Below are 25,368 nucleotides of genomic sequence, written 5' to 3'. Positions count from 1 at the left end.
GTCGATGGATGAAACGTATTGTGCGGTTTAGGGAGCAAACTGGCAGAACGTCACAGAGCTTTCTGCTGCTTGGATTCACACCATGAATATCAGGAAAGACATTCCGGCACAGCAGACATTTTAAGTCAGCAGTGGACACCAGGCCTGGCTGTCCACTCAGACCCAGTGGGCAAGTAATTAGGATCCCATAGGATATATGGATAAGAAACCGTGACAGGCCTAACACATCTTTTGGACATTTCAAAACTGCTCATCAGGCTTGAGCATTCAATTGTCCATTGGGCTAGACAAGGAATATATGCATTGCTCATCTTGGACCTCAACATCATTATCAGAACAGTGTAGCTCACCGAGATTTGAAAAGGGAAAACGCATGCAACTCCAACTCTATTGACTAAAGACCTTATTACATTAAAGGATTTTAAGACAAAAGAGTGTCTGTTTTCCCTCTAAACCACCCTACCTGAGAAAACACACCAAACTGAGGGTGCAGCATAGGTTCGCATTGACAGGTGCAGAAATACACTCATACTCAACCGCCTCTTCTTAGCAACAGAGTGTAATGTTGTCTGTAGCATAACACCCTGCAGGTCGTGCCCTCAGAAATAAAAAAACTGAAAATCATTCATTCTGAAATCTGCAGTGACGCACAGGCGGCAGACACACACACACACACACCAAGGGCCGTAACTTCAGTGATATTTCTGTTGAGATGGTGCAGACAGTGAGTATGGGATTTTCATCTTTTTCTCAGACAGACTGCTGTCTAGACACATGGGTGAAAAGAGCTTAAATGTGTGATTGAGTGAGTATGTGATTGGGTATGGCTGTGTGCGTGAGTGTACACTGAATGCCAGTACCGATGTAGCAAGACTGCCATCTAGTGGCACTAAGCCTTTCATCCATTTGCTGGCATAAACGGGCTATGCAAACAAATTCAAAGGAACATTTAAAACAAAACAAATTTTTTTTTTTGAAAATTAATGAAAAAATTAATGATATGCTCCATAATAATAATAATAAAACATCATGTCAGAACAGTCATCAAGACCCTACAACAATTACGACATGGTGACGTTAGAACACATCTCATGTAATGAACCACACAACAGGACACTGGGGGGGGTAGGTTACATTATTATTTAATATTTATATATTTATAATAAAATATAACACACAAAGTCTTCATCTCAGAATAAGGTGTCAACACAGCACTGCCAGAATCACAGAGGTTTACACAATTCTCTGAAACACTTCCCATAGGTATCATTTTTTTTGTTAAACAAACAAATAGAGCATCATGTCCCAACATCCACTGGACAGTCCTGCAGCAGAGCCATCATCAGCCAAGTCTCTGGAAAAAATACAATTTCCATGTTCGCTCACCAACAGTCTTGGACAGGCACAGCTGAAAATCAGGATATTACTGGCTGGCCTCCACTCGGGGACCTGCCTGGTCGATTACTGAAATAAAATGATTGACAAGGTACATCTCAAATGATGCAGTTTGCCATTTACAGCCAGAGCGTGACATCATCCAGTTACAACTGGGAGAAAAGTTGAGCTGCATTGTCCACATTCACAGCTTCCTTGGGGGGCTTCCTTACAACCTACACAAAGACAAAAACAAAACAGTTAATTAGGAGTAGCTTTCTGGTCTGTAATGCCAGGCTTATGTACATGCAACTAAACTCTGCTAGATCACAGGTTACCATTCACTTTCAATGGACAGCAGTGAAGCAGGTCAAACAGAGAACAGAGAGATGGTAAAGGGAGTGACTGTGTAGTCACCCTTACCAGGGAGGACACAACTCAAATAGCACATAGGTTTTGAGACCTATTTAGTTTTGAGATGCAGTCAAATGGGGGACATACAACTTCATCAATATAAAATAGGGGGATATCTGAGTGAATGAATCCCAAAAGGATCTGTATGAAGGTGGAATGACTAAGTGACAATCGCCACAGATTGTCCGGTAAGAACAAGAATGTCAAAGTTCCAATGATGATGGATGTAACAAAGTATTTATTGCACACACACACACACACACACACACACACACACACACACACACACACACACACACACACACACACACACACACAAGCCTCGGATGGCAGGATGGACATGAATGACCGACGACTGTGGTTTATTCTCAATGACGCACGGCAAGGACGAAAGTGAATGGCTCTGAATGTGAATCTTGAATTGTCCAACGAACTTCTTGGTGATGACTCCTCCAACTTCTATTGCCCGACAACTGGCCAGAGGTGTGTCGTATATATATAGGAGTGATGATCGGGAGCCTTGAAACCGGCTTGGGGTAGCCAACTGGTCAGTCATTTTCCACTGTGCACGAGCCCCCACGGAACTCTGGGATCAACTGATTGGGTGACCTCGCTGTGGACCCCAAAGTCCCGTGAGTGGCCTGCACAACGGGGTGCACAGCTGGACGTCGCTGGTAGAGGCAGTCTTTTGAACAGGGATCTTAAGTAAAACAATGAATCTGGTTAAAATCTTACCGGAGCCTGCTTCTTGGGTTCCTGCGCGACATTCTTTGAGATGCTTTTCACATCACGCTGCACCTCGGTAAACATCTCATTCAGGTTCTGCACCTTCTCGTGCTTCAGGGTGTTGATCTGAGAGCCAGAGAGAACAATCACAACGCAATACTTGTGTTCACCCTCTTATCACTGCACTCATTAACTCAGAGATTGGTGTTATCAAATTGTTCCTCAGAACGCCATTAATAATGTGGAATTCTAACTGAGTTGCTATTCGACCCCAAAGATAGAAACTTGAAATAGATTTATCCCCAGCTAGGCACATCTTACTTTTGAGCTAAATGAGGTGTATCCTAGTTAATAACGCAGAGAATAAATTGTGTAGGCTATGTGGCTATAACGAGGCCCACATGCATAGCGAAAAGTTACTCACGTGTTTGAGAGATGTTTTGACTTGCTTCGTTTTGCTTTTGGGTTTGAACTGTTTGCTTGCCACTTGGAAAACGTTCATCTGCTTCTTCCCCCTCTGTTTGCTGTTCTTACCCATGACTGCTTGTAGGATCAGCTTATCTTAATCAACGTTAACTGGGAATTCGTTCAATAGAATATATTAGTTTACGTCATTACAGTTTGTAAATTCACAAATATGGGTAACACAGGCTGTTAACTACCATAAACCTAGCTAGCAAGCCGAAATAGCTTCCCCACGCAGTGAGGTACTTGTTTATGCACAAGAGTCTTGGCTTATCCCCTGTATTAAAATAATCAGTTAAAACGTAACTCTGTAGCAAAGCAAAGTATAGATGTACCGTAATTGTAGGCAATTCATCTCCACATGGCGAGCTTCCGTCGGTTGTCAGTGACGTATACACTACGGGTGCCTCGCAACATTTTCAATGCGATTCGTGGAGAGTCGACAGCACTATCGCCGCCCCTCGTTCTGGAGGAGAAAATGAGACATTTCCATGTAATTCTCTAACACCGTTGATGCACTGTTTGTTTGTTTGTTTGTTTTCACTATCTTTAAATAATGAACTCCGCTGTCCGTTTGTTTGTTTATCGGTAGGTTGGTTGTTTGGTTTCAAAGCAGGATAACGCTTGTGTTTAAAAAAAAAAAAAATGTAAATATGAAATGCCTTTTTAATATACAAAGAACCTAGGATACTAGTGTTGTTCATCTGAAAAAAGCATCTCCAAGATGAAGAGGAGCTACAAAAGGTGTTTTGAACATCCACCTGTCTGAGAGTTGAAAGGTAGATGATAAAATGTATACATATATTGCATACTGATGAACTTCAAATTGTGTAGCTGAGAAAGCAACAAATTGTGTACCCTTGATATGGGGGTGAAATTAAATCCTTTACCGAAAGGAAAGTACTTTAAGGAAATATATAGATATAGATATTTAGGCCAGAATCGCCTAGGTAGTGTAGTGTAAATGGATGGAATTACACTGCAAAAATACAGCAACACTTCCTTCCCTTGTGGGTTCATAGTTCTGCTGTCCAGTAGCCTGTACCCAAAGTAGATGATTGTCTGTTTTCCACCTCTAAATGTGAGGAATTTGCAGCATGCTTCAGAGATAAGATAACAAACGGAGAGTATTTCTCAGAACATACCAAATGTCTTGTTTGTTGACCCCTGTAAAAAAATTACTATATCCTGTGAGTGAACATGAGATTCATGAGCAAGCAGCTGCTTTGACCACCAAAAGTTGGCCAGCATAATATCCAAAATGGTAATCTTATCATGGTAACAAAGGAAAGTTCCCCACACTGGATTTGCTCAGACACCTGGGGTCAGGAAACAAACTGAGGTGTGAGTGACTGCAATTAATCATAGTATGGGAATGGGGTAGCCCGTTGGGAACAATCTCAGTCAGAGAGTCCTGATTATCATACAGAACAGCAAAAGGTTGCCAGACCTGTTTGCATTTGAAGCCTTGATCATTTACATTAAAAGCCTAGAAGGTGTCTTAAACAGTATGGCTAGAGTTGGAGATGCTTGTTGTTCAGATCTGCACCGCTGAATGCGGATGCAGATTTTCCACATGCTTCGTTACTGCACTTTACTGGAATAAAGACAGATTGCTGCATCAACCACAAAGAAACTTCCTTTTTCTTCCACCCCCTTCCACCATGCTGTAACAGTATGAGCTCTTTCACACTGGCTGATACAGAAATTCTGACCAAAAGCATCACAGAACAGAAACAGTGTTAGTCAAGGTTGTAAATGACCTCAGATTTAATTCTGACTCTAAAAAAACTGAACCGAAGACTTCTGTCCTTGCCCTTCTGGATCTGAGCACAGCTTTTGACACTGTTTTTCATTAGTGAAAAAGCCGAAAGAGAGAAACTATCTGCACATTTAGAAAAACTACCACTTAACACCAAGCACCAGGCCAGAAACCTAGGTGTCATATTTGACTCAGATCTAAATGTTGAAACCCATATCAAAAATATAATTAAAACATGTTTTTATCACTTAAGAAACATTCCTAAGGTGCAACTGTTTCTCTCTCAGGCTGACACTGAAAGACTGATGCACACTTTTATCACGAGCAGGCTAGACTACTGTATCTCGCTCTTGTCTGGTCTACCAAAAAAAGCCATTAGTCAATTACAAATAATACAGAATGCAGCAGCACAAATCCTTGCCAAAACAAGACAGAGGGAACACATCACACCAGTCTTAAAATCATTGCACTGGTTACCTGTTAGTTTAGGAATAGATTTCAAGATTATTTTACTAGTCTATAAATAAATCCATATTCATGTACCTGAATATATATCAGACATGCTCTCAATGTACACACCCAGTAAATCCCTGAGTTTTTCGGGCACTGAACTCTTAACAGTTCCAAAGGCCAGGACAAATAGACAAGGAGAGGCAGCTTTTAGTTTCTATGCTCCCAGCCTTTGGAATACTCTGCCAGAAGACCTAAGAATGGCTGAAACGGTGGAAACCTTTAAACGTGAACTTAAGACATACCTCGTTAATCTCGCCTATCATTCTCTGTAATATTGATCTGTTCTCAGTGGTCTGTAGTGGGTCTGCTGTACATGTGTATGTGTGTGCTTTGTTATATGTTTGCACTTACATGATATGTTTTTTTCATCCCTCTGAAAAATCTGTGTCAAATACAAGTGTTTGTATGGGTTGCCTGTTCACTTTCAGGGCCTCAGGGAGTTAGCTGGGATACTGCCAGGTGAGTGAGTCTGGCTCTGTTTGTGATAGATGCATACTGTGCACAGATGATTTGATGGTTTCATCCAGTCAAGTGTAAGAAGCCAAATACTGCAATAAACAAGCATTGACAGACAAACGTTGTTAGATCATTTTGTATTTTGCTATTGTATCTTTTAATTTAGGCTAATACAAACAACGTGAGAGGAGCATCTTAACTGCAGCATCATGTGCATAATATATAATTATGGGTTTATATTCGCCACATTTCTATGATCTAGTGATAGATTAGTTACGACTCGAGTGATGCTGACTATGAGTTGTGAGAATAAAGTACAGTTACTCGAGTGTGGATCACCTCCAGGTGTAGTCAGACAACCTCTGTGTATCAGTAAGCATGGACTAGGCCTACTGTCAGGCTCTGTTGTTCGTAATAGATGCATATGATGCACTAATTGCCCCTAACTGCAGATATGACAACGTCATCCAGTCGAGTATAAGACAAATACTGCAAGATAAGCTAATTTAGTAGACTAACACACACCCTAACACACAAATGTTGTAGATGTAGCTCATTTTTGTGTAGCTAACTGAATAAAATGCTAACTGAATGAAGGCCTAAATATTTTGAACTAATGTTACAGCCTTATAATTAATGTTTCAGAATTTTTTAACAAGATGAAAATGCAATGTTTCATTTCTTAAATCAAAATTACAAGTAATCACTAGGATAATGATAGGGTAAGATTTGGATCAGATACAAACTGGGAAATACCACTGATAGTAATGTTGTAGCCTACTACAGATTGATGGAGACTCAGTCAGACAATGCTTGAAAAATCATGGTTTTATTTACAATGATGTGTATCTAGGGAGAGAAGAAAGGTTTCACACAGAAGATTCACCCCCATCTATAATTAAACAAGGAAACAGACTCATTTTAAGTAGCCTACCCTATACAGGAAAAGGCATGTATCTCAATAGCCATATCCATATGAATATGAGATGACTACCCTGACACAAGCTGCGGAGTCTTTCCCTAACCACTTCCACTTGAAGTAGAATTCATAAGGACTTAGGAAAAACAACTTCGGTGCTAAGAGAATCCGACTGCACTTACACTAGGCTACTAATTAGGCAAAGGCGGATGTTATTGATGTGGATGATGTTGATGATGTGGATGATTTTCGGTGACTATCTTAACCATGAACGCGAAGCTGTTGGAAGAGTAATTTTATCCTTTTCTTCTGCATGTTCTGCAACAGAAGAATGTAACACTTGCGAAAAAGCGTAAAGACAACTAGTTAACAATATAACCAGCTAAACTGGAACATCGGAACTCTTAAATATCAGAGTAACGCTTCCAGCCGTACAAAAAACCAAGTTACCCTCTCTACATTTTACAAAAAATGATAACATCCTGCCAAAGACTTTACATAGGCACTTTGCTCCTGCGCCATGACAGAATTTGAAGGGCATTCGCGTATATTTTAAACTTAGACAAGGATGAATACTTTACTCAAGGGCATCCATTCTGCATGGCGTTAAATAAACTGATGACCACACTGAAGATCAAAACAACTGTCAGGACAGTGGGCGTTTCAGGTCTTGAACGCCTCCTGACACCTGTGTTACTCATGGTCTAACCAGATGACGTTAGCTAGTGTTCTGGGTGGACTCACTTTTCTGCTCAGTAGATCGGGGGAGTCATGGCGACTACAAGCCTCCTACAGTCTGTTGCCCGAGTCTTCTTCACAGTGAGCAGGTCCGCCCGCTCGGCAAGAACAAAACGGTCTCTAACTATTCGAGGACAGACAGCAACTGTAAGTACTGTATAGCTAACTTGGTTCGGTGTCAACAAGGAAGTTTGAACGAATGTATCGATGTAGGGCAAAGGGCATCTGAAAGCCGATCGGTCTACTGACTACAAAACACATTTGCAGTTAACATTACCTCATATCATCGGTGAACAGTCTCTTTGTTGAAGACATGTTCAGTTCTAAAAAGTTGAATTCGTGAAGAGCATTTTACAAAACAAATCCTCACAAAGTATATATGTTGCCCAATAGAGCTCGACATTGTTTGAATAGAACGTATCTGTTGGTTTCTGTCTGTCAGTCAGTTTGTGTGTATCTGTCAGTAAGTCTGTCTCCTTTTGTGTGTGTGTGTGTGTGTGTGTGTGTGTGTGTGTGTGTGTGTGTGTGTGTGTGTTTGCATGCTGAGGGACACAGGACAGTCTCAGTCTGGGTGACTGGCTCCCAGCCCTCACTTGAGGTTGCCGCATACTCAGTTGAGGTGCAGGGGGCTATGGGAAACCGACCCGTCCAAAGAAACTTGACAAACAAGAGCTCTCTTCATTCTGAGATGCACACATGCAGTCATCTTGTGTGTGTGTGTGTGTGTGTGTGTGTGTGTGTGTGTGTGTGTGTGTGTGTGTGTAATGTGTGTGTGTGTGTGTGTGTGTGTGTGTGTGTGTGTGTGTGTGTGTGTGTGTGTAATGTGTGTAATGTGTGTGTGTAATAATAATTTTAATGCTTTGTGTGTGTGTGTGTGTGTTTAGGCTGGAGGAGGGGTCTGGCTGCTCTCTGTACCTGCTGTTTGTTATCTGGGGAGTGAGCTGTACCAGAGATTACGCAGGGCAGCAACAGTGCATGCACTCAGCCCCGGTGAGCTTCAACACGCCAGATTCTCCACTCATTCACACCGAGAGCCAGTCTCTCTCTCCTGCATCTGCTTATTCAGACACCTGTAACTCATGTAACAATGGCCAAGCTACATCCGCACTCAATCATGTCGTTTTGTAGTTCTCAGATGAACTCAAACTTCCACTACATGATTGCATGAACGGATCTATGGGCAAGCCTGTCTGGAATGCTAAACCCCTCTGAACATGCAAAGAGATTGGCACTGCCATATTAAACCAAGTCATAGAAATGTGGTCATTAAGCCTGGGTTTCTTCATTCTTGTTTAAAGAAGCCTTTCACAGAATCCCATTTAATGATCTACATCTCTATGCAGGAACTAGGGCATAGGGCATTTCACAGAAGAACCTCAATGAACCTTAGGTGCTGTGAAACGCAGTTGTGGTTTTATGGCAGTTAAGTTGAAGATATTGCTCCAGTTACGTGAAGGGTCAAAGATGTTTATGTTAATGTCAGTAATTGCATCAAATCTGTATTTTAGCTATCAGAGAAGAAAGCAGGGCGCCTTCATTGTAAATCACTCAGCTATCAGGACACTTCTGCTGTCATTTGCTCAGGATTGTTATTAAAACTAATTTAATGATTCAGACTAATATTAAAAACATTACAATAATTGAAACAATGACAATACCAATGCACTCTATCCATGTTTGACTAAACATTATTCAGTGTAATAAACCACGGCCATTTGGTGTAACGGATGTATTTATGTAAAAATGAAACAATATACTTACCTGTGCTTATCACAATATATAAAAGAATATGTGATCAAACTAAATTGAATGGTATTTTACTAAATCTTTTTTGCTGACAAATGGGTAAAACCTAGTGGTTGGAAGGATATTGGCAAAGTATAATGATTTCTACAATGAATTAATATTTGGGAGCTGCATTGTGATCCTTAAATAGAGTCTTAATATGTCATCTAATTTTTGTTGCTGTAAATATGCCTCACATGATCACACATTTAAACTGTTGTTACATTGAATGACATTTTATAGTGGGTGTCTTTAAATAGTGGTAAAAACGTATGACGGCCATTCTTTCCATTCATACTAAAATTACACAGGATACATTCTAATGTACAGAAAAAAAGTTGTATTATAGATTTCTTTTTCTGATGCTTGAAAACCCCTGTTGGTCTATGACCCTAAAGCATGTGTAGTGTTGCTGTAATGGACTGCTGTTGTGTTGTGTTGCAGTGGAGGCGGTCCTTGAACAGGCTGACTACCTTTACAGCTGTGGGGACACAGAGAAACTCCACCAGCTCCTTCTGCAGTACAAAAGCAGGTACAAAGTTATAGTTACCGTACACGTGTGTGTGTGTGCGTGTGTGTATGTGTGTGTGTGTGCGTATGTGCGTGAGAGAGAGAGAGAGAGAGAGAGAGAGAGAGAGAAACAGAGAGAGAGAAAGAGAAAGAGAGCAACAGAGAAAGAGAGGGAGAGAGAAAGAGAGAAACAGAGAGAGAGAGAGAAAGAGAAAGAGAGCAACAGAGAGAGAGAGAGAGAGAGAGTCACAATCAAAATTTGAATGAGCTGCTACATTTCCGCTCTACTGAACCAGCTGATTCCACTCTTAAGCTCCAGTGCATGGTGTGGCATGCGGAGACGAGGGGTGTAAAACACTGGCGGGAGGCACGACCGGCTCACTCTCAGTCCCCTTAAGCTCACCTGTTTGGAGCCCTTGAGAGAGAGAGAGAGAGAGGGCACATCATTATTTCCTCACAGGAAGGTGTGTGTGTGTGTGTGTGTGTGTGTGTGTGTATGTATAATGTGTGTGTTTCTGTTGTGACAGAGGCAAATGAGCATGTGGTCATGTCAGTCATCAATCTCCATGCTTAGTGATCTGACTTTGGTTGTGACGTATAGTTCCAGGACCAATTACCTGAACATAGTCTTAGAAGACTAGAAAACCCTGAACAACTAAGCTAAGAGTTACACTTTGCAATAGTACAAGTCATCTGTAACTTTCCCCCATTAAAACCTCAGTTGAGGGGGGTAAGTGTGCATAGCTGTGAAGTTTTAGTCATACTAGTTTCCCAACATGCTCACACAAATCCCGACCTGCATCAACAAATTACTGCCTCATGGGTAAAAGACTTGATATGGTTGCTGAGTCAAACCTAAGATATAGTTCACACAAAGACTTCATGGGAATATTCACTTTACCCTTCTCCTCCAGCGATGATGCAGAGTTTCTTTGGCGGCTGGCCCGGGCGTGTCGTGACCTCTCTCTCCTGTCGCATGTGGGGGCAGAGCAGAAGAAGCAGCTGACCTATGAGGCGTTAGAGTACGCCTCGCGCGCCCTAGAGAAGAACGACGCCTGCTTTGCTGCTCATAAGGTACCTGCTCTGATGAACTCCTCATCCACTGTGTGCTCATTGCTCAGACCCTATTCCCAGCATGTTATGCCAGTCACTGTTGTCTGTGTTACCCATCCAAGTATAACAGTGAGTGGTGGAACATACCGGTACACATTTTCTGTTATTAGTCCTGCTCGACTCTCGCAACCTAGTCCGCAAAATTCTCACTATGAACTTCTCACACTGTCAGTACTGCACATTTGTCACTGCCCCCTGTAATGTATTTACTCTCTAACAGTACATTACACTGTGACTCTCACACACTCAATGCTCCTCTCACTATCCGCTGGCTAGTCTGTTCAAAGTTGTTTCAAAGGGCAATATTTTGCTTGCTGTGTCTGAAAGACCGTTGGTTTCTGTTTGCCCAGTGGTATGCCGTGTGCTTGAGTGACGTCGGCGATTACGAAGGAGTCAAAGTGAAAATTGGGAACTCCTATATCATAAAAGAACATCTGGAGGTAGGCATGTCGGTGTATTCAATTTGCATTTTGAGGGACGAGCATAAAAAGGTTAATAAACTTCTCAGAAGCACTTAAAACTGAACTTCTTTCTGTCTCCTGCAGAGGGCAGTAGAGCTCAACCCCAAAGATGCCACCTCTCTCCACATACTTGGCTACTGGTAGGTGCTTGTTTAGTATTTATTAACACACAAAATGAGATGTACTGTATTCAAGACAAACAGCAGTAGTGTGTCCTGTCTCTCCTGACAGGTGCTACGCCTTTGCAGAGCTGCCCTGGTACCAACGGAAGGTAGCTGCCATGATATTTGCCTCCCCACCCACGGCCACGTTTGAGGAGGTGAGTTAAATGTTCCAACCAAGCTCTCACACACGCACGCAACATTGCCATTCATGGATAAATAGCTTTAAGGCAACTGGAGGCACGATAGGAAATTGAAGTACATTGTTGAAGTACATTGTTGAGTCTAACTCCACCCACTGCATACTTTTGAAAAAATGCTACAAAAATATGGGCAGGGGGCTATGAGGGGGGCATTAACATTCTTAACATCAGAGGGGCAGATTAGAGGGCGTCAACATTCTGTCTTTTTTTTAATGTAAATTTCATGACGGTTGACTATGTCAGCATTGGTTCCGGATGATTTTTAACAGTCGACAGCATGTTGAATCATTTTCATCCTCCAGCATTGATGAGTTTCATCACAGTTCAGTCACATTTAAGTGTGCGCTACCTTATTTTAGTGTTGTCTGATTCAGGTACTGACATTCTTTTCTGTTTTGGAATTATTTCAGGCCCTCGTGTTTTTTCAGAAAGCCGAGGAAGGTACTGTTACACAAATCACCATTCCCCTATTTGTCACATCGCTAGATCACTCCTCTCCCATTTCTTGATGATCATGACGCACCACACCCATCTAACATATTGCCTCTATGAATCAGCTAAGCCATCTCAATAGGTCATGTCTAATTGCTAATAGACTTCTTATTTCTATTCCCCTCTCAATACAGTGGATCCTAACTTTTACAGTAAGAACCTGCTGATGATGGGAAAGTCCTATATGATGTTGAAGGACAATGGGCAAGCCGTGGCATGGCTGACAAGGGCGCAAGACTATGTCCCTCGGACAGAGGAGGATAAACAGGTGACTTCTTCCTTCCTCACTGCAATAACACGGCCCTTTTCTGAAATAGCATGACTCTAGTATTCATACGACGGAGTTTTACGCTACCCCATGGTCTCATGTCTGCTTGATCTCTGTGGTGTAGTGGCATGACATTGTGCATCTACACTGGCATAGCTTGACAACATACAGTACTTCAACCTCATAGTGCTACACACATGAAACCCCTGTTGTGCCATAACTGACTATGGCACTGAACCTTTATTTTGCCTCAAGTCTAAAGAAACATCACCTCTTCACTGTTATGCTATACAAGCACATGTGAAGTGTCAGTAGCATATAGTGCATGTACATTTTCAGCATGGCACTGAACTCATGTCAGATTATGGCGTCTGAGTACATTTGACTGAGCAAATCAATACAACATTAAACTGGTAGAGAAGTTGGTTAACCAGACGTTTGGACAGTGCTGGTTATAGTTTTGATTGGCTTCTTTCCTCACAGGTGCATAAAGAGGCTGTGGATCTTCTGAAGAAGCTCAACGCTTGACGTCTCCCTGCAGAAGTGGATCCCTCTCCGATAAAGATTTGCTTAGTTCCAGTCGTCTGGATAACTGGGATGATTCTGGCCTGTTTCAGTTGTATTCATTCTGTGTAAATCTGCCTTAACCTTTTATTTTCAAAAGTGCCCAATGGTTTACAAACTTCCCTTAACTTTGAAATAAAATTGTAATTTCTAAAACACTTCTAGTTGTACAGGTCTTCATGATAAACTCCATAACCATCTACATCACCATAACCATTTCCTTTTCCAAATTGAGGGCAGATTTTCAGATTGTCCTTAGAGGTCCCGACACCCTGCCCCACACAAGCAAAGGCAGAGACCAGCTGGTCGGACACATTTATTAAGTAGATGTCTTCCACAGGCAGATCCAACCAAAAGAGAAAAATCACTCCTAACAGATTTAGACAGCCAACAGGGTTTTGGTGAATCCTGAGCACAGCGCATCCCCCACTGATTTTTTTTTTTGTCTCAATTCATTCAACCGATAAATCAGTCAGTCAGTCAGCCAGTCAATCAATCAATCCATTAAAATGGGTAAAGCAGATTAAAAATTAATATTTTATACACATCTCCAGCAGGGGTCAGTCTGTACAGTGTCTATCTACAGCTGATATGTTACACTGGGTTCTGAGCACGCGAGAGAATGAGAGTGTGTGAAGAGGGGGGAGAGGGGGGGGGGCAGCAGCCAAGTCCAGGCAGCTCAGCCTGATGAGGAGATTTCTCCTCCACTTACAATCGTTTGTTGTTGTCATTGTTTTCAGGGAGAGGCGAGATTTCCGTTGTTGTTTATTGTTGTTGTTGTTGTTGTTGTTGTTGTCGTCTTTATGATCCGCCAGTGGGGGAAGCCGGGTTGGGTTGGCCAGCAGGAGCATGCTGAGGAGACATGATCATAGGCAGACACTCCTGCTGGGCCTGAGGCCGGGCCTGAGGCCGTCCCAGAGCATCATCATCATCATCATCATCATCATCATCATCATGATGGGGCTGTCCTCGTGTGGCCACCACCGGAGATTCACATTATCAGTTGAGACAGAGCGGAAAAATCGGAAACAAAAACAAAAACAGACTCCTTTTGCGTTGAAGTGGAAATGAAACCGGTGTAGCAGAATGTTGGCATGGAACAGGCACGTTACTGCTCTGGTGTGTGTTTGTAGGCAAGAGCGAATGTGTGTGTGTGTGTGTGTGTGTGTGTGTGTGTGTGTGTGTGTGTGTGTGTGTGTGTGTGTGTGTGTGTGTGTGTGTGTGTGTGTGTGTGTGTGTTCACTGCTACAGTACAACACCGTATGAGAGAGGAGCAAGCCAATGTTCAGAGGTCCTAGATCATGACCTCAAAGCCTTCTCACACATCTCACACAGCACACGTGCCCTTCAGTATCGCACTGTGACCGATCATCTTTGGTGTGTGTCTGTGTATATGAGTATTATATTATGTATTCTTGCATTACAGATGCTGCTTATGTGTATAGTTGCATTAGAGACAGTGCTTATAGTTAGTATCCTGACCACAGTGGACAAGATGTCTTGAACACACAAATGAACACACACACACACACACACACACACAGCCAAAGCAGTGACAAGGAGAGGAAAACACACACAAACACACAGCCAGAGCACAAACACACACCAGACAGAGCACCCACCTAACCCAGACGAAAACACACACACACACACACACACACACACACACACACATACTTAGTAAGGCCACCGCAGAGCTGTACACTCACCGTTGCACAGCTCTTTTCTCTCTCTCTCACACACACACACACACACACACACACACAGTCTCACAGACACACCCCTCAGTGCGGTGTTGAATACTGTTAAGAGGGGGCGGCAGCAGCAAGCTCAGCTGTCAATCAAACTATCTCAGCAGCTCTATAAAACTAGAGCCAAGCACTGAGATGCACTACTTTCTCAGTCTCTCTCTCACACACACACACAAACAAACACTCACTTACACACTCACTTACACACACACACTCACACACACATACACTCACATACATATGCTCACACACTCACTCACATGCAAACCATCTTACTCACTCACATGCAAACCGTCTTGCTCACGCACCCACACGGACAGGCAGAGACCTTTAAGGAGAAGCACTGGAGAGTTTGCTTGCATAATCACGGCCAGACACACGGGAGGAGGCTAAAAATCGCTAACATGAGGTTGCAGATTAAGATTTTGGTTTGAAATGTGAGAATAGCTTATGTACATTGGTAAATATCTGTGCAATTCTTTTCCTTTTGGTGAGAGGGGTAGGGGTAGGGGCGGGGGGGGGGGGGGTGAGCCGGGAGGGGTTGGGGCCAAGGGGAGCAGAGGGTGGGCCTACTCCTGGCCAAAGCCCTCCGTTTCCTCGATGGCGAAGAGCAGCTTCTCCTTAAGCTGCTCGTAGCTCTTGTAGGGAGGCAAGTCCAGCCTGTTGAAACTGTAACAGGAAATTTGTTTTAATATCACCTAACAGAAGAGTCAAACCAAAAGAGGCCTTTGAATTTTGTAATCACATCAATATCCTAACTAGGCACAACATTTTTTCCTCTGAATGCCATCAAATAAGTGAGAACAAGATGAGACAATGACAAACGACTTAAAAAAAAAAAAAAAAAAGGCAAATAAAGTCAAATAAAGCTTCAGAAGTGCAGTACTGACCAGGTGTGGCTGCGAGGAAGCCAGGTGTCTTTCCCAACCTTCTCTATGCAGAACTTCTGCGGACCATTACTGCCTGCAAGGGGAGATGAAACCGCAAAGTAGTGAGAGACAGGAGGAGAGAGACACCCACATAGTGGGTGATGGGAGGAATTATCAAGATGGGAAAGCAGGTAGGTAGGGATGGATGGATGGATGGATGGATGGATTCATGAAAATCAGAGGATGAATTACCCATGAGCTCAGCAAAGCCCCCTAGTGGCAGCCTGCACGTCCCCGTGACGAACTGCATCAGCCGTAGACGCACCTCATTGTCCATTTCCTTCACAAACTTTATATAATATCAGAAAATAAGGTGTTAAATATATGCATAAGACTGCACATGTGTTAGATATATGCATACGACTGCACATGTGAATCTGCATCTGGGCGTTCACTGGGGTGTGCGCCTGCATACATACCTGCCAGAACCACATGATCTGTTTGCTGTTCCTGGTGTAGTGGCGATATACGGTGTTCCTCTGCCAGTCCTGCAGGTCAACCTCCTGCATCCCGCAGAGCATTACCTGACCCACACACACACACACACACACACACACTTTTCAGTCCGGTACGTTTTCAATTTCAGTATGTTCCTAATGTACTTGTGTGTAGACAAGTTGTGTTTTTGTATTTGACCGAGAAGTGGGAGAGAAGGAGACAAAACTGAGAAAGAGAGGGTCAGTCGTCACCTCAAGTTCCTTCTCATCAAAGTACTGCAGCCACTGTAGAGGCACCACCTCATTGAAGCCGTCCAGGAAGGCTTTCGTTTGGCCCTCCACACCCCGGGAGAAACGCCACTCCGCCATCAACCTACGAGAACACGCACGCACGCACGCACACACACACACACACACACACACACACACACACACACACACACACACACACACACACACACACACACACACACACACACACACACACACACACACACACACACACACACACACACACACACACACACACACACACAGTTAAAACAACTGTACACCACACAGATGTTACATGTTTCCATCCATATGCTACACCCAGTCAGCGGCGAACCAATGAACTGATGCCAACACTTCGAACACTGAAAGAGCCCATCGCACGGGAACCTGTCTGCACCTACCCAATGTACTCCTCCTTGCTCTCCTCAGTAACTAGTAGGTTGGCACCGTCAGGCTTCAGGTCATGAGACGTGATCTTCCCCAGGATCTCCATGTCCACTGAGAAGTACATCTCCAGGCCACACTCCTCTATGTTGTTATCCCTGACACACACACACACACACACACACACACACACACACACACACACACACACACACACACACACACACACACACACACACACACACACACACACACACACACACACACACACACACACACATTAATTCTACATTACATTCACATGTAGACCCATTCTTCCTCATAGTACTGCTCTCCTCATGTACACAAGCGCACACACAAACTTCCAATAATTTAATACATACACATATGCCTGTTCATGAATATGTGGTATTGCCTGATAAAAAGAGAAAAAGTCTATGTGTGTCCAAGAACATATGGGAGTGTGTGTGTGTGTGTGTGTGTGTGTGTGTGCTTATATATGTGTACCTGATCCAGATGAGCGAGTTGTAGAACTCGGGGTCGATAGACTCCAGGTCTTTGAGGATGAGTTTCTTGTTGAGCATGCGCTTATAGAAGGGCAGGGAGAAGCCTGTATCTATAAACTTGCCGTGGAACAGGGCCTACACACAGACACAGACACACACACACAGACACACACACACACACAGAGACAGAGTTACAGACTGACCAAGAGGGGGAGCACAAGGGCATCGGTGGTCAATAAAATCATATTGTCAAGCAGGCGAAACGTAAGCAATTGAGAGTTCAGCCAACGGACAGCTCTGACTGCAATTTAATAAGTGTGTGTGTGTGTGTGTGTGTGTGTATGTATGTTTATGTGTGGATTCCAGTAAACCAGAATAGGCCAGACCCTAGGGGTTAGCTTATGTGAAATCGCTAGGCCCCATTTTGACAAAAAGGGCTGACAGAAACTCTTTCCCGGTCTCTGGGACATCCCATAATGTCAGTATATCTACATATATATATATATATATATATAGCCACCAGTAGTCTTGTGTTACGGAAATGGATACCTCTATAGCTGATGTCCACTCTCCCCCATTGATCCAATGCTCAGCTAAACTGACCTGTTCAGTTATACTATGGTTCTGGATCAACTGCACCTAATAGCTTACAGCTTGTTCCCAGAATACGTAAAAAAGCCATGTAAAGGATTTCAATCTAATTAACGCGGAATACCAGTACCCGAGACGACCCTAATAGGCTGTTGCAGTGAAAGCTTAAGATCTTTCTTTAGCATCACTACACAACAGGTACACTATGCTAATGAGGAAAGGGGTGAAAGTGGCCTGCTAAGTCAACCTGAGTTTTCATCAGAAAACTTGAATTTCTTCTGCTCCCACAATTCGCACTGCACTAAGTGCCAAAAAGTCTGCTGAAACATTTAACATCTCAGCAAGGCGGAAGCTATGCCTGAACATTTGTCATATCAGTGCCTAGCTCCAAACTTGCAAATGTGTTCCACTAGACAAATATGTTAGCTTATTACATTGAATATGCAACACAGGTTCACATTCTAGGCCCAAATGAATTCTTAAGAGTGAAAGCGAGTTGGGCTATAGGCCTACTGATCTTGACAAAAAAATAACAACATTCGCTTGTCATGAGTGCAGTAAGGAGACTTCTGAAACACAAGCAGTCTAGGCAGTGGACCAAAGAGAGAGAGAGAGAGCTCACCATGGCGATAAAGCGGCCGATGAAGCAAAAGTAGGCCAGGTGGTCGGGGTTGATGGTGGAGGCGGGGTTGATCTGCAGGCAGTAGTTACTCTTCCCCGCATACTCAAACAGACAGTACATAGGGTTCAGCACCTCGTGAGACAACAGGAAAAACCACTCCCTGTCAGAGGCCACAGGAATGAGACAGAAAGATGGAGTGAGTGAAAAAGGGAAACAGACAGAGAATTTCAGTGAACTCCTTGACTGTAGTATGTACTTCACTTCATATATTTTTGTATGTCAGGGTAGAATAGTGTGAGTGAGTGTGTGTGTGTGTGTGTGTGTGTGTGTGTACACATGGTCTGGGGATGACAAACTAAAGCAAGGTACAATAGTAAGCAGTCCGTGAGTGTCTCTGTGAGTGTGTAAGTGTGTATAAGTGTGTGTGTGTGTGTAAGAGACACAGAGCTCACCTACGCGTGTGTCTGAGAGCTCTCCACAGTCATGAAGTGGCTCACAAAGCAGACACAGACAGTAGCAAATATCCAGGGTGTGCCTGTGTGTTTATGTGTGAATGAATGAATGCATGAATGTACAAGTGTGCACTGACCTTGCAAGGCCACCGTAGTCCAGTCCCTCTTCTCCTCGGAAGATCACATATAGTCTCCTCCTTAGGTCATAGGGCTTCAGAGCCATGATCTACACAGAGAGAGAGAGATACACACACACACACACACACAGACTTGAAATTACCCCAACAAAGCGGTTCATGGCTGTTTCACTGCTGAGTGTTGGGGTGTGTAGGGGAGTGAGTGTGAGTGTGTGTGTGTGTGTGTGTGTGTGTAGGGGAGTGAGAGTGTGTGTGTAGGGAGGTGAGAGTGTGTGTGTGTGTGTGTGTGTGTGTGTGTGTGTGTGTGGACGGCTCACCTGTTGGAAGGAGTCTTCAAACAGTGTCTGTCTGGAGACCGTAATCTTCACATGGCTGGGCAATGCATTCGACTGCAAGGAAAGACCAGCGTCATGTTTACAAATAGAAAGGTCAAAGGTGAATATTCCAGATTGGGTCAGAGAGCATGAGAGACTGAGAGAGGTGTGAGAAACTTACCTGACATAGGTAGCGGAAGTGTGCAAGCTTCCATCTAAAGCTCCGCTCATAAGCAATCTGAGGACCTTTACTGCTCCTGCAAGAAAATGGCCAGTTAAAGTGAGATAAGATCTGTCACACACACACACACACACACACACACACACACACACACACACACACACACACACACACACACACACACACACACACACACACACACACACACACACACACACACACACACGAGGTTGGAACTCCTTGTCTACAAGTGGCATACAAAATCACACTCAGCAGTTAGATGAAAGAACATACACTGATGATTTGCCAGTGCGTGGATCACTGAACGTCGTGGTCCTCGTGTTGTGATCCACAAAGTAGCGGACGCCCTCGCGGGTGTATCTGATCTCCCAACCCTCTGGTAGAGGCTCCTCGTTCTGCAGCCTGACAGAGATAAAGGGAGTGGCGTAAATAGAAACAAAGAAAGAAATAAAAGATATGATTAAAGTGAGAAGGCCAAAGGGATAGGGAAGGAGGGGGGGCACAAAGTGGCTTAAAGAGTTTCCAGTGTGAACCTTGTGGGTTAATGAACATTAGAACTGTCAGAGAACCAGATATGATTGATGAGGAAAGTTGTTGTGATGAAGACGATGATAAGGTGGCTCACCCTTGTGTGCGAGGGTCCTCCCACTGGGTGGTCTTTGTGCTGTGGTTGACGAAGTACACACGGTCGTTTGAGTCCACACGTCGCTCTAAAAACACAGACACAGACAGACACACACACACACACAATTATACACAAGTATCCAAATAGCAGTGTGGAGGTACCTCAACAGAGACGGGGCAATATTCAAGACAGATCTTATACTATACACACACTAATGAATCCCAGACAAAGTATGAAAACATTCCAAACAAACAAAGATGGCAAAAGTGTTTCATAGATATCAATCTTCACACCGACATGTAACATCTCAAAGGACATGGCTCACACACCTACACTGTTTACCTTCTCCAGAAATGATTAACTTACCAGACTAACTAACCAGAAAGTCAGATTGAGAGGAAGATGAAGAGACAAACAAAGACAGGGAGGGAGGGGGAGATAGAGAGAGAAGGGAAGAAGAGACAGAAGGAGAGGGGCAGAGGGAGAGAGAGAAGAGATGCTGGAAATATGGAAGAAAACAAAGATGCTTACCCCATCCAGGAGGTAGAGGTCCCAATGGGTCATTCTCCGTAGACATCATGGAGGCCTGGTAATATATAACAGCAGGAAAAACTTCCATTACAGTGTAGAATTAAAGAAAAAGTGACTTTCCCCTCACAATCTCTCTATTTCTATCTGCTAGAGCTCTCCACAACTAATCACAAGAGACAGGATTATCTTACGGCTCACTAGGACATCAATCAGACACAAATACATACTCGTTCATCATTTCTGTCTGCTAGATCTCTCCTGAACTAATCACAAGAGACAGGATTATCTTATAACTCACCAGGACACCAATCCGACACCAAACACATACTACTTCATCAAGGCAAGTCCCAGTAGATCCATACAGGTCCCAATGTGTGAACAGAAGACTGTGTGAACCCTGAACAGTGGCCCTTCCACTGTCGTTAGACCGTTTACTGGTCCTCACCAAAACTAACTCTCCCTCCAAAAAAAAAGAGCCTGTGAACACTTATGTTCCTTCAATACTGTCCACCCCCTAATCATTATTAGAACATGCACTCATCTGGACCCTAACATCCCCATACACTGTCCAGACACCATGAACATCTCAGCACTCTGCCCAACCTAGGGACAGAACAAGACTATGATTAAAGGTTCACAGGAGAAGACATGACGACTGTGATTGGTTGTTTTTTTTGCAGGGGTTGTCGTGCTTGATTGGTTGGTCTGATCAAAGGCTATGCTCTGACTGGCTGTCCAGTCGGGTGCGGCGCTGTGATTGGCTCTTACAGAGTAGAGGTATCTCTGGTTGATCTGCTGCATGGCGCCCTGCAGCTGACTGCGCTGCGACTGCCACTGCTCGAAGTTGCGCACGGACTCCATGGTGGGCCGCTGCCAGGTGGTGGTGCGCGTGTTGTGGTCCACGTAGTAGATCCTGCCGCGGTCGTCTACCCGCCTCTCCCAGCTAAAAACACAGTCACATTAAACATTTAACTGGTGTAATGCCTCACACACACACACACACACACACACACACACACACACACACACACACACACGGGGTTAAGGGGTCAAATACTTAACAGATAAAAGGCAGAAGTGAAGGGGCACTGGATAACTCAACCCAGCAGAGCATGGGTGGGAAGATGGGTGGGATGAACTCACCCTGGTGGAAGCGGCTGAGGTCTTTCCCACGTGGTGGTGCGTGTGTTGTGGTCGACGTAGTATGTCCTTCCATGGGGATCCTTCCTCTGCTCCCACCTGAGGTCAGAGAAGAGGAACAGAATATAGTCACACACCCATTGCTCACAACCAAGTGACTACTGGTTTTGAATATTTTATTTTGGCCCTTTCAAAAAATAAACAAAGGCAAGACATGCCTAACACAAAAGACAGGATGCATTGGATTACAAGCATGTTTAATAAAAAAAATGTATGGGTTCAACAACATGAACATACTGCTTATTTTGTGTGTGTGTGTGTGTGTGTGTGTGTGTGTGTGTGTACCCTGGAGGAAGGGGCTCTGTTGTGGCTGCGTTGGGGGTCTGCTGCCGTGGTTTGGCAGCCTCCGAGGGGCCCGAGGAGTTGGAGGCTGGAGGGGGGGATGAGGGGGGGGCGACGGCTGCTTCTGGGGCAGGAGAGGAAGAGGAAGAAGAGGAGGGTAGAGGGGCAGGGGGGTCTGCAGGCGCTCCGTCACGCTCTTCATCTGAACTACCGGCGACTGGCATCTCTTCCGTACATGGCACTGCAGCAGTATCTGAACCATTTACTACACAGAGAGAGAGAGAGAGAGAGAGAGAGAGAGAGAGAGAGAGAGAGAGAGAGAGAGAGAGAGATTAAGGGAGGGGGAGAGAGAAATAACTGATGTGACTCACATTGTGTGAACACAGTGTAGGACTTACAATGAAGGATGGGGAGATGGTGATGTGATGAGCGAGTGAATGAGTGAGTGAGTAAGTAGGGAAGGAGTTTGGTGAGATGAGGGGTATAGAGTTATGACATAGTAATAGTTTAGTTTTACATATAAAGAGAGAGAGAGTGAAAGTGAGTGATGGAGAGGCAGTGAAAGGCCTCATCAGACAAGTAACCAAATGAGTGAGTTGAGTCTAGTTCTACAGGGGGCACATTCAATCTCAAAACAACCACATTTCTTTGAATCGCTGTGCAACAGACTTTGAAGTAGGGCTGAACGATTAATTGCATTTGCGATTTAATCGCGATATGATAGAACGCGATTTTCTAACCGCAACGTTCGCGATTAAAAAACGTGGTCTAAAAAAAAAAAAAAAAAAAAAAAAAAAAAATGCACTTTACTTAAATGCACAGTGGCAAAGCCACCGATTTGTTGTTCTTGTTTCTGTAATGAGCAGTTAAATAAAAATGTAAAATGTGGGAAAGAATATTTTACACTAAATGTATCTAATATTGTGTTGGTCATATTTAAATCATTCATCACGTTTTGTTGGGAAAAAAAGAGGATAAAAAAAATCGCATATTAAATCGCAATTGCAATATTTTGGTAAAAAATCGCAATTAGATTATTTTCCCAAATCGTTCAGCCCTACTTTGAAGTACATTTTCTCTTGTTTGGTTGGTGTGTCAGAGGTGTTACCCAATCAGCAGTGACGTGTCCCATCATATTAAAACTAATTAATATTAGTAGACGAGAGGGAATGAATGAACAGATGGGTCAGTTTAGTGGCGAGTGACTCGGTGAGTTCATTTATGGTATCTATTAACTGATAAACTAGTTGTGGTTTGAATGAACTGGTGAGTAACTGGTTATTGTGAGTATGTGACTATGATGGCAGATACATCCCAGTGGTGTCATTTCAGTTTGTCACCTGTCCGAGTGCCTGCATCGCTGTCTGTCTGCATGGGGACGGGCGCGGCCTGGTGAGAAGGGGAGGAGTCTGTGTCTCCGTTGACAATAGGGGCGGAGCTCGAGTCACTACAGGCGGAGCTGTCCACGCCGTTAGAAACACACCCACTGAAAAGCACACATAAACACACACACATAGATGTAAGTGTCAAACCGAGCACACACACGTGTCTTACCTCAGTCTGACACGATAAAGCAATAACAGACGCTATTGTTCATTTCAAAGAAGTGTTCACAATAGGACTGAGATTTCCATCCTCATGCAACCTTGAGTGCATAGGTAGGCAATTAAGTGTTACATTATGTAAGGGCTGAGGGCTATTTTCATGAAACCACACTTGCTTCAAACAGCCCTAACATTATTTCAGTTCCAGTCAAAACTGCGTACAATCTGTATGCCACCTCCTGTCCAAGGCTGACAGATTGTACAAAAACGTCATGCCCTGTGCTGAACTCAATGAAAATACACAGGCATACTTTCTAGCTGATAGAAGACCAAGCATTCACAATCTCTACCAGCACAGGCAGGAGAGAGAGAGGAGGGAGAGAGAGAGAGAAACAGAGAGAGAGAAAGAGAAACAGAGAGAGAGAGAGAGTGAGAGTCACAATCAGAATGTGAATGAGCTGCTACATTTCCGCTCTACTGAACCAGCTGATTCCACTCTTAACATCCAGTGCATGGTGTGGCATGCGGAGACGAGGGGTGTAAAACACTGGCGGGAGGCACGACCCGCTCACTCTCAGTCCCCTTGAGCTCACCTGTTTGGAGCCCTTGTTGACGGGCTGTCGCCATTTTCGTGAATGGCATCTCCATTCTGCTGAATTTCTGCCAGAGAAACATGAAGAAGAAAAAAAAAAAACATGTCTGAAAGCAAATTCACACATTAATTATACATCTATAGTCACTGAAACATAATCACACTTTTATTAATCCCGTTAGGGAAATTCAGGATCATAATCATAATATAGACTATACCTATATTCTAACATGCATAGTCTAAAAACACTTACAAACAACATAAAAATAAACACATCTTCACCAGAAAGGCATATTTTAATGCAGACATGCATGGGATTAGTGGGACCCACTGGTTGTGTTTGTGCTGCTGTTGTGAAGAGTCTCTTGGTCGACGCTAAGGCCGTCCAGCACCACTGTCAGCTCCCCTGCGTTGACCACGCCACTCTTCCCCTCGACCATCAGGGGCAGCACCTGCCTCACCCGCTCCACTGAAACACACACAGAGTGTGGTTACATATGGTAAATCACACGTTAGCACCACAGACAGCTCCTAATGCTGCATCTGCAACTCTTTCTGTCAAGCACCCTCCTGCCTCGAAAAACACACACGCACACACCTCTGTGAAGTAAGCCACTAACTTCCCCATGTCATGGAAGGGTGGAATACCAGCATAGTGTCTGCCACAACTCACACAGCCTCCCTAACTACCCTTCCCCCATCTCCTGCAAACACACATCTATCCGTTTCCATTTAGACAGTTTAGACATCTCTGCAGCCACTCAGTGCCAGCTCTGCAGTCCAGAGCCTCTCATTACGCCAACCAGATGCATTTCATCCCACACTTCACCTCAACCCACCCATGATTGTACAAAAATGTCATGCCCTGTGCTGAACTCAATGAAAATACACAGGCATACTTTGAGAAGCTCTTCAGAGAGCACTTCCCGTCCTAACTGGCACTTCGACTAGTGCGTAACTTGCAATTACAGCAGTAACATTTCTGCACTTCTTTTTCTTTTATTTCATTTTGTTATATTTCTTATGTAAAGTAGTATTTATTGTTACACCAGGTTCTATTGCTCGTAGCTTG

The 25,368-nt window shown here is 43.8% G+C and overlaps 3 protein-coding genes across 4 annotated transcripts in view; 1 reads left to right on the top strand and 2 right to left on the bottom strand.

The window, feature by feature from the left end:
• Positions 1-1,126: 1,126 nt before the first annotated feature.
• rbis (ribosomal biogenesis factor) lies at positions 1,127-3,411 on the bottom strand. The gene is made up of 4 exons (XM_042710292.1): positions 3,315-3,411; positions 2,939-3,090; positions 2,524-2,640; positions 1,127-1,610 (listed from the first exon to the last, which is right to left on the bottom strand). The coding sequence occupies exons 2-4, from the start codon at positions 3,050-3,052 to the stop codon at positions 1,542-1,544; spliced, it is 300 nt and encodes a 99-aa protein (XP_042566226.1). The 5' UTR covers positions 3,053-3,090; positions 3,315-3,411; the 3' UTR covers positions 1,127-1,541.
• A 3,682-nt stretch (positions 3,412-7,093) lies between these two features.
• On the top strand, positions 7,094-13,082 carry rmdn1 (regulator of microtubule dynamics 1). The gene is made up of 10 exons (XM_012824160.3): positions 7,094-7,514; positions 8,252-8,357; positions 9,597-9,684; positions 10,577-10,736; positions 11,126-11,215; positions 11,321-11,376; positions 11,468-11,555; positions 12,011-12,041; positions 12,227-12,360; positions 12,844-13,082. The coding sequence occupies exons 1-10, from the start codon at positions 7,401-7,403 to the stop codon at positions 12,886-12,888; spliced, it is 912 nt and encodes a 303-aa protein (XP_012679614.2). The 5' UTR covers positions 7,094-7,400; the 3' UTR covers positions 12,889-13,082.
• A 1,465-nt stretch (positions 13,083-14,547) lies between these two features.
• Positions 14,548-25,368, bottom strand: part of LOC105897247 (NEDD4-like E3 ubiquitin-protein ligase WWP1) — a 15,591-nt gene continuing 4,770 nt past the window's right edge. For both annotated transcript variants that reach the window (XM_012824158.3, XM_031584315.2), the window contains exons 6-25: positions 24,628-24,765; positions 24,298-24,364; positions 23,501-23,646; positions 22,164-22,425; positions 21,822-21,917; positions 21,447-21,621; positions 20,679-20,733; positions 20,148-20,232; positions 19,796-19,924; positions 19,502-19,577; positions 19,324-19,395; positions 19,007-19,095; positions 18,418-18,577; positions 17,206-17,339; positions 16,716-16,856; positions 16,294-16,414; positions 16,024-16,128; positions 15,797-15,893; positions 15,566-15,638; positions 14,548-15,344 (exon numbers count right to left, since the gene is read on the bottom strand). In XM_012824158.3, coding sequence (XP_012679612.2) covers positions 15,245-15,344; positions 15,566-15,638; positions 15,797-15,893; positions 16,024-16,128; positions 16,294-16,414; positions 16,716-16,856; positions 17,206-17,339; positions 18,418-18,577; positions 19,007-19,095; positions 19,324-19,395; positions 19,502-19,577; positions 19,796-19,924; positions 20,148-20,232; positions 20,679-20,733; positions 21,447-21,621; positions 21,822-21,917; positions 22,164-22,425; positions 23,501-23,646; positions 24,298-24,364; positions 24,628-24,765 — 2,321 coding nt within the window. In that variant the 3' untranslated portion in view covers positions 14,548-15,244. The remainder of the gene's footprint in view (positions 15,345-15,565; positions 15,639-15,796; positions 15,894-16,023; positions 16,129-16,293; positions 16,415-16,715; positions 16,857-17,205; positions 17,340-18,417; positions 18,578-19,006; positions 19,096-19,323; positions 19,396-19,501; positions 19,578-19,795; positions 19,925-20,147; positions 20,233-20,678; positions 20,734-21,446; positions 21,622-21,821; positions 21,918-22,163; positions 22,426-23,500; positions 23,647-24,297; positions 24,365-24,627; positions 24,766-25,368) is intronic.

The sequence above is a fragment of the Clupea harengus genome, chromosome 17, assembly GCF_900700415.2.
Source record: "Clupea harengus chromosome 17, Ch_v2.0.2, whole genome shotgun sequence".
NCBI classification, from domain to species: Eukaryota; Metazoa; Chordata; class Actinopteri; order Clupeiformes; family Clupeidae; genus Clupea; species Clupea harengus.
The sequence above is the reverse complement of the archived record's forward strand: the minus strand, read 5'-3'. Positions and strand labels throughout refer to the sequence as shown.

Coding starts and splice junctions, on each gene's coding strand:
- rbis (XM_042710292.1), bottom strand. CDS start 3,052: ATGGGTAAGAACAGCAAACAGAGGGGGAAGAAGCAGATGAACGTTTTC. Junction 2,641..2,938: donor TCAAAACATCTCTCAAACAC/GTGAGTAACTTT, acceptor TCTGGCTCTCAG/ATCAACACCCTGAAGCACGA. Junction 1,611..2,523: donor AACCCAAGAAGCAGGCTCCG/GTAAGATTTTAA, acceptor GTCTTTGTGTAG/GTTGTAAGGAAGCCCCCCAA.
- rmdn1 (XM_012824160.3), top strand. CDS start 7,401: ATGGCGACTACAAGCCTCCTACAGTCTGTTGCCCGAGTCTTCTTCACA. Junction 8,358..9,596: donor AGTGCATGCACTCAGCCCCG/GTGAGCTTCAAC, acceptor GTTGTGTTGCAG/TGGAGGCGGTCCTTGAACAG. Junction 11,216..11,320: donor TCATAAAAGAACATCTGGAG/GTAGGCATGTCG, acceptor TGTCTCCTGCAG/AGGGCAGTAGAGCTCAACCC.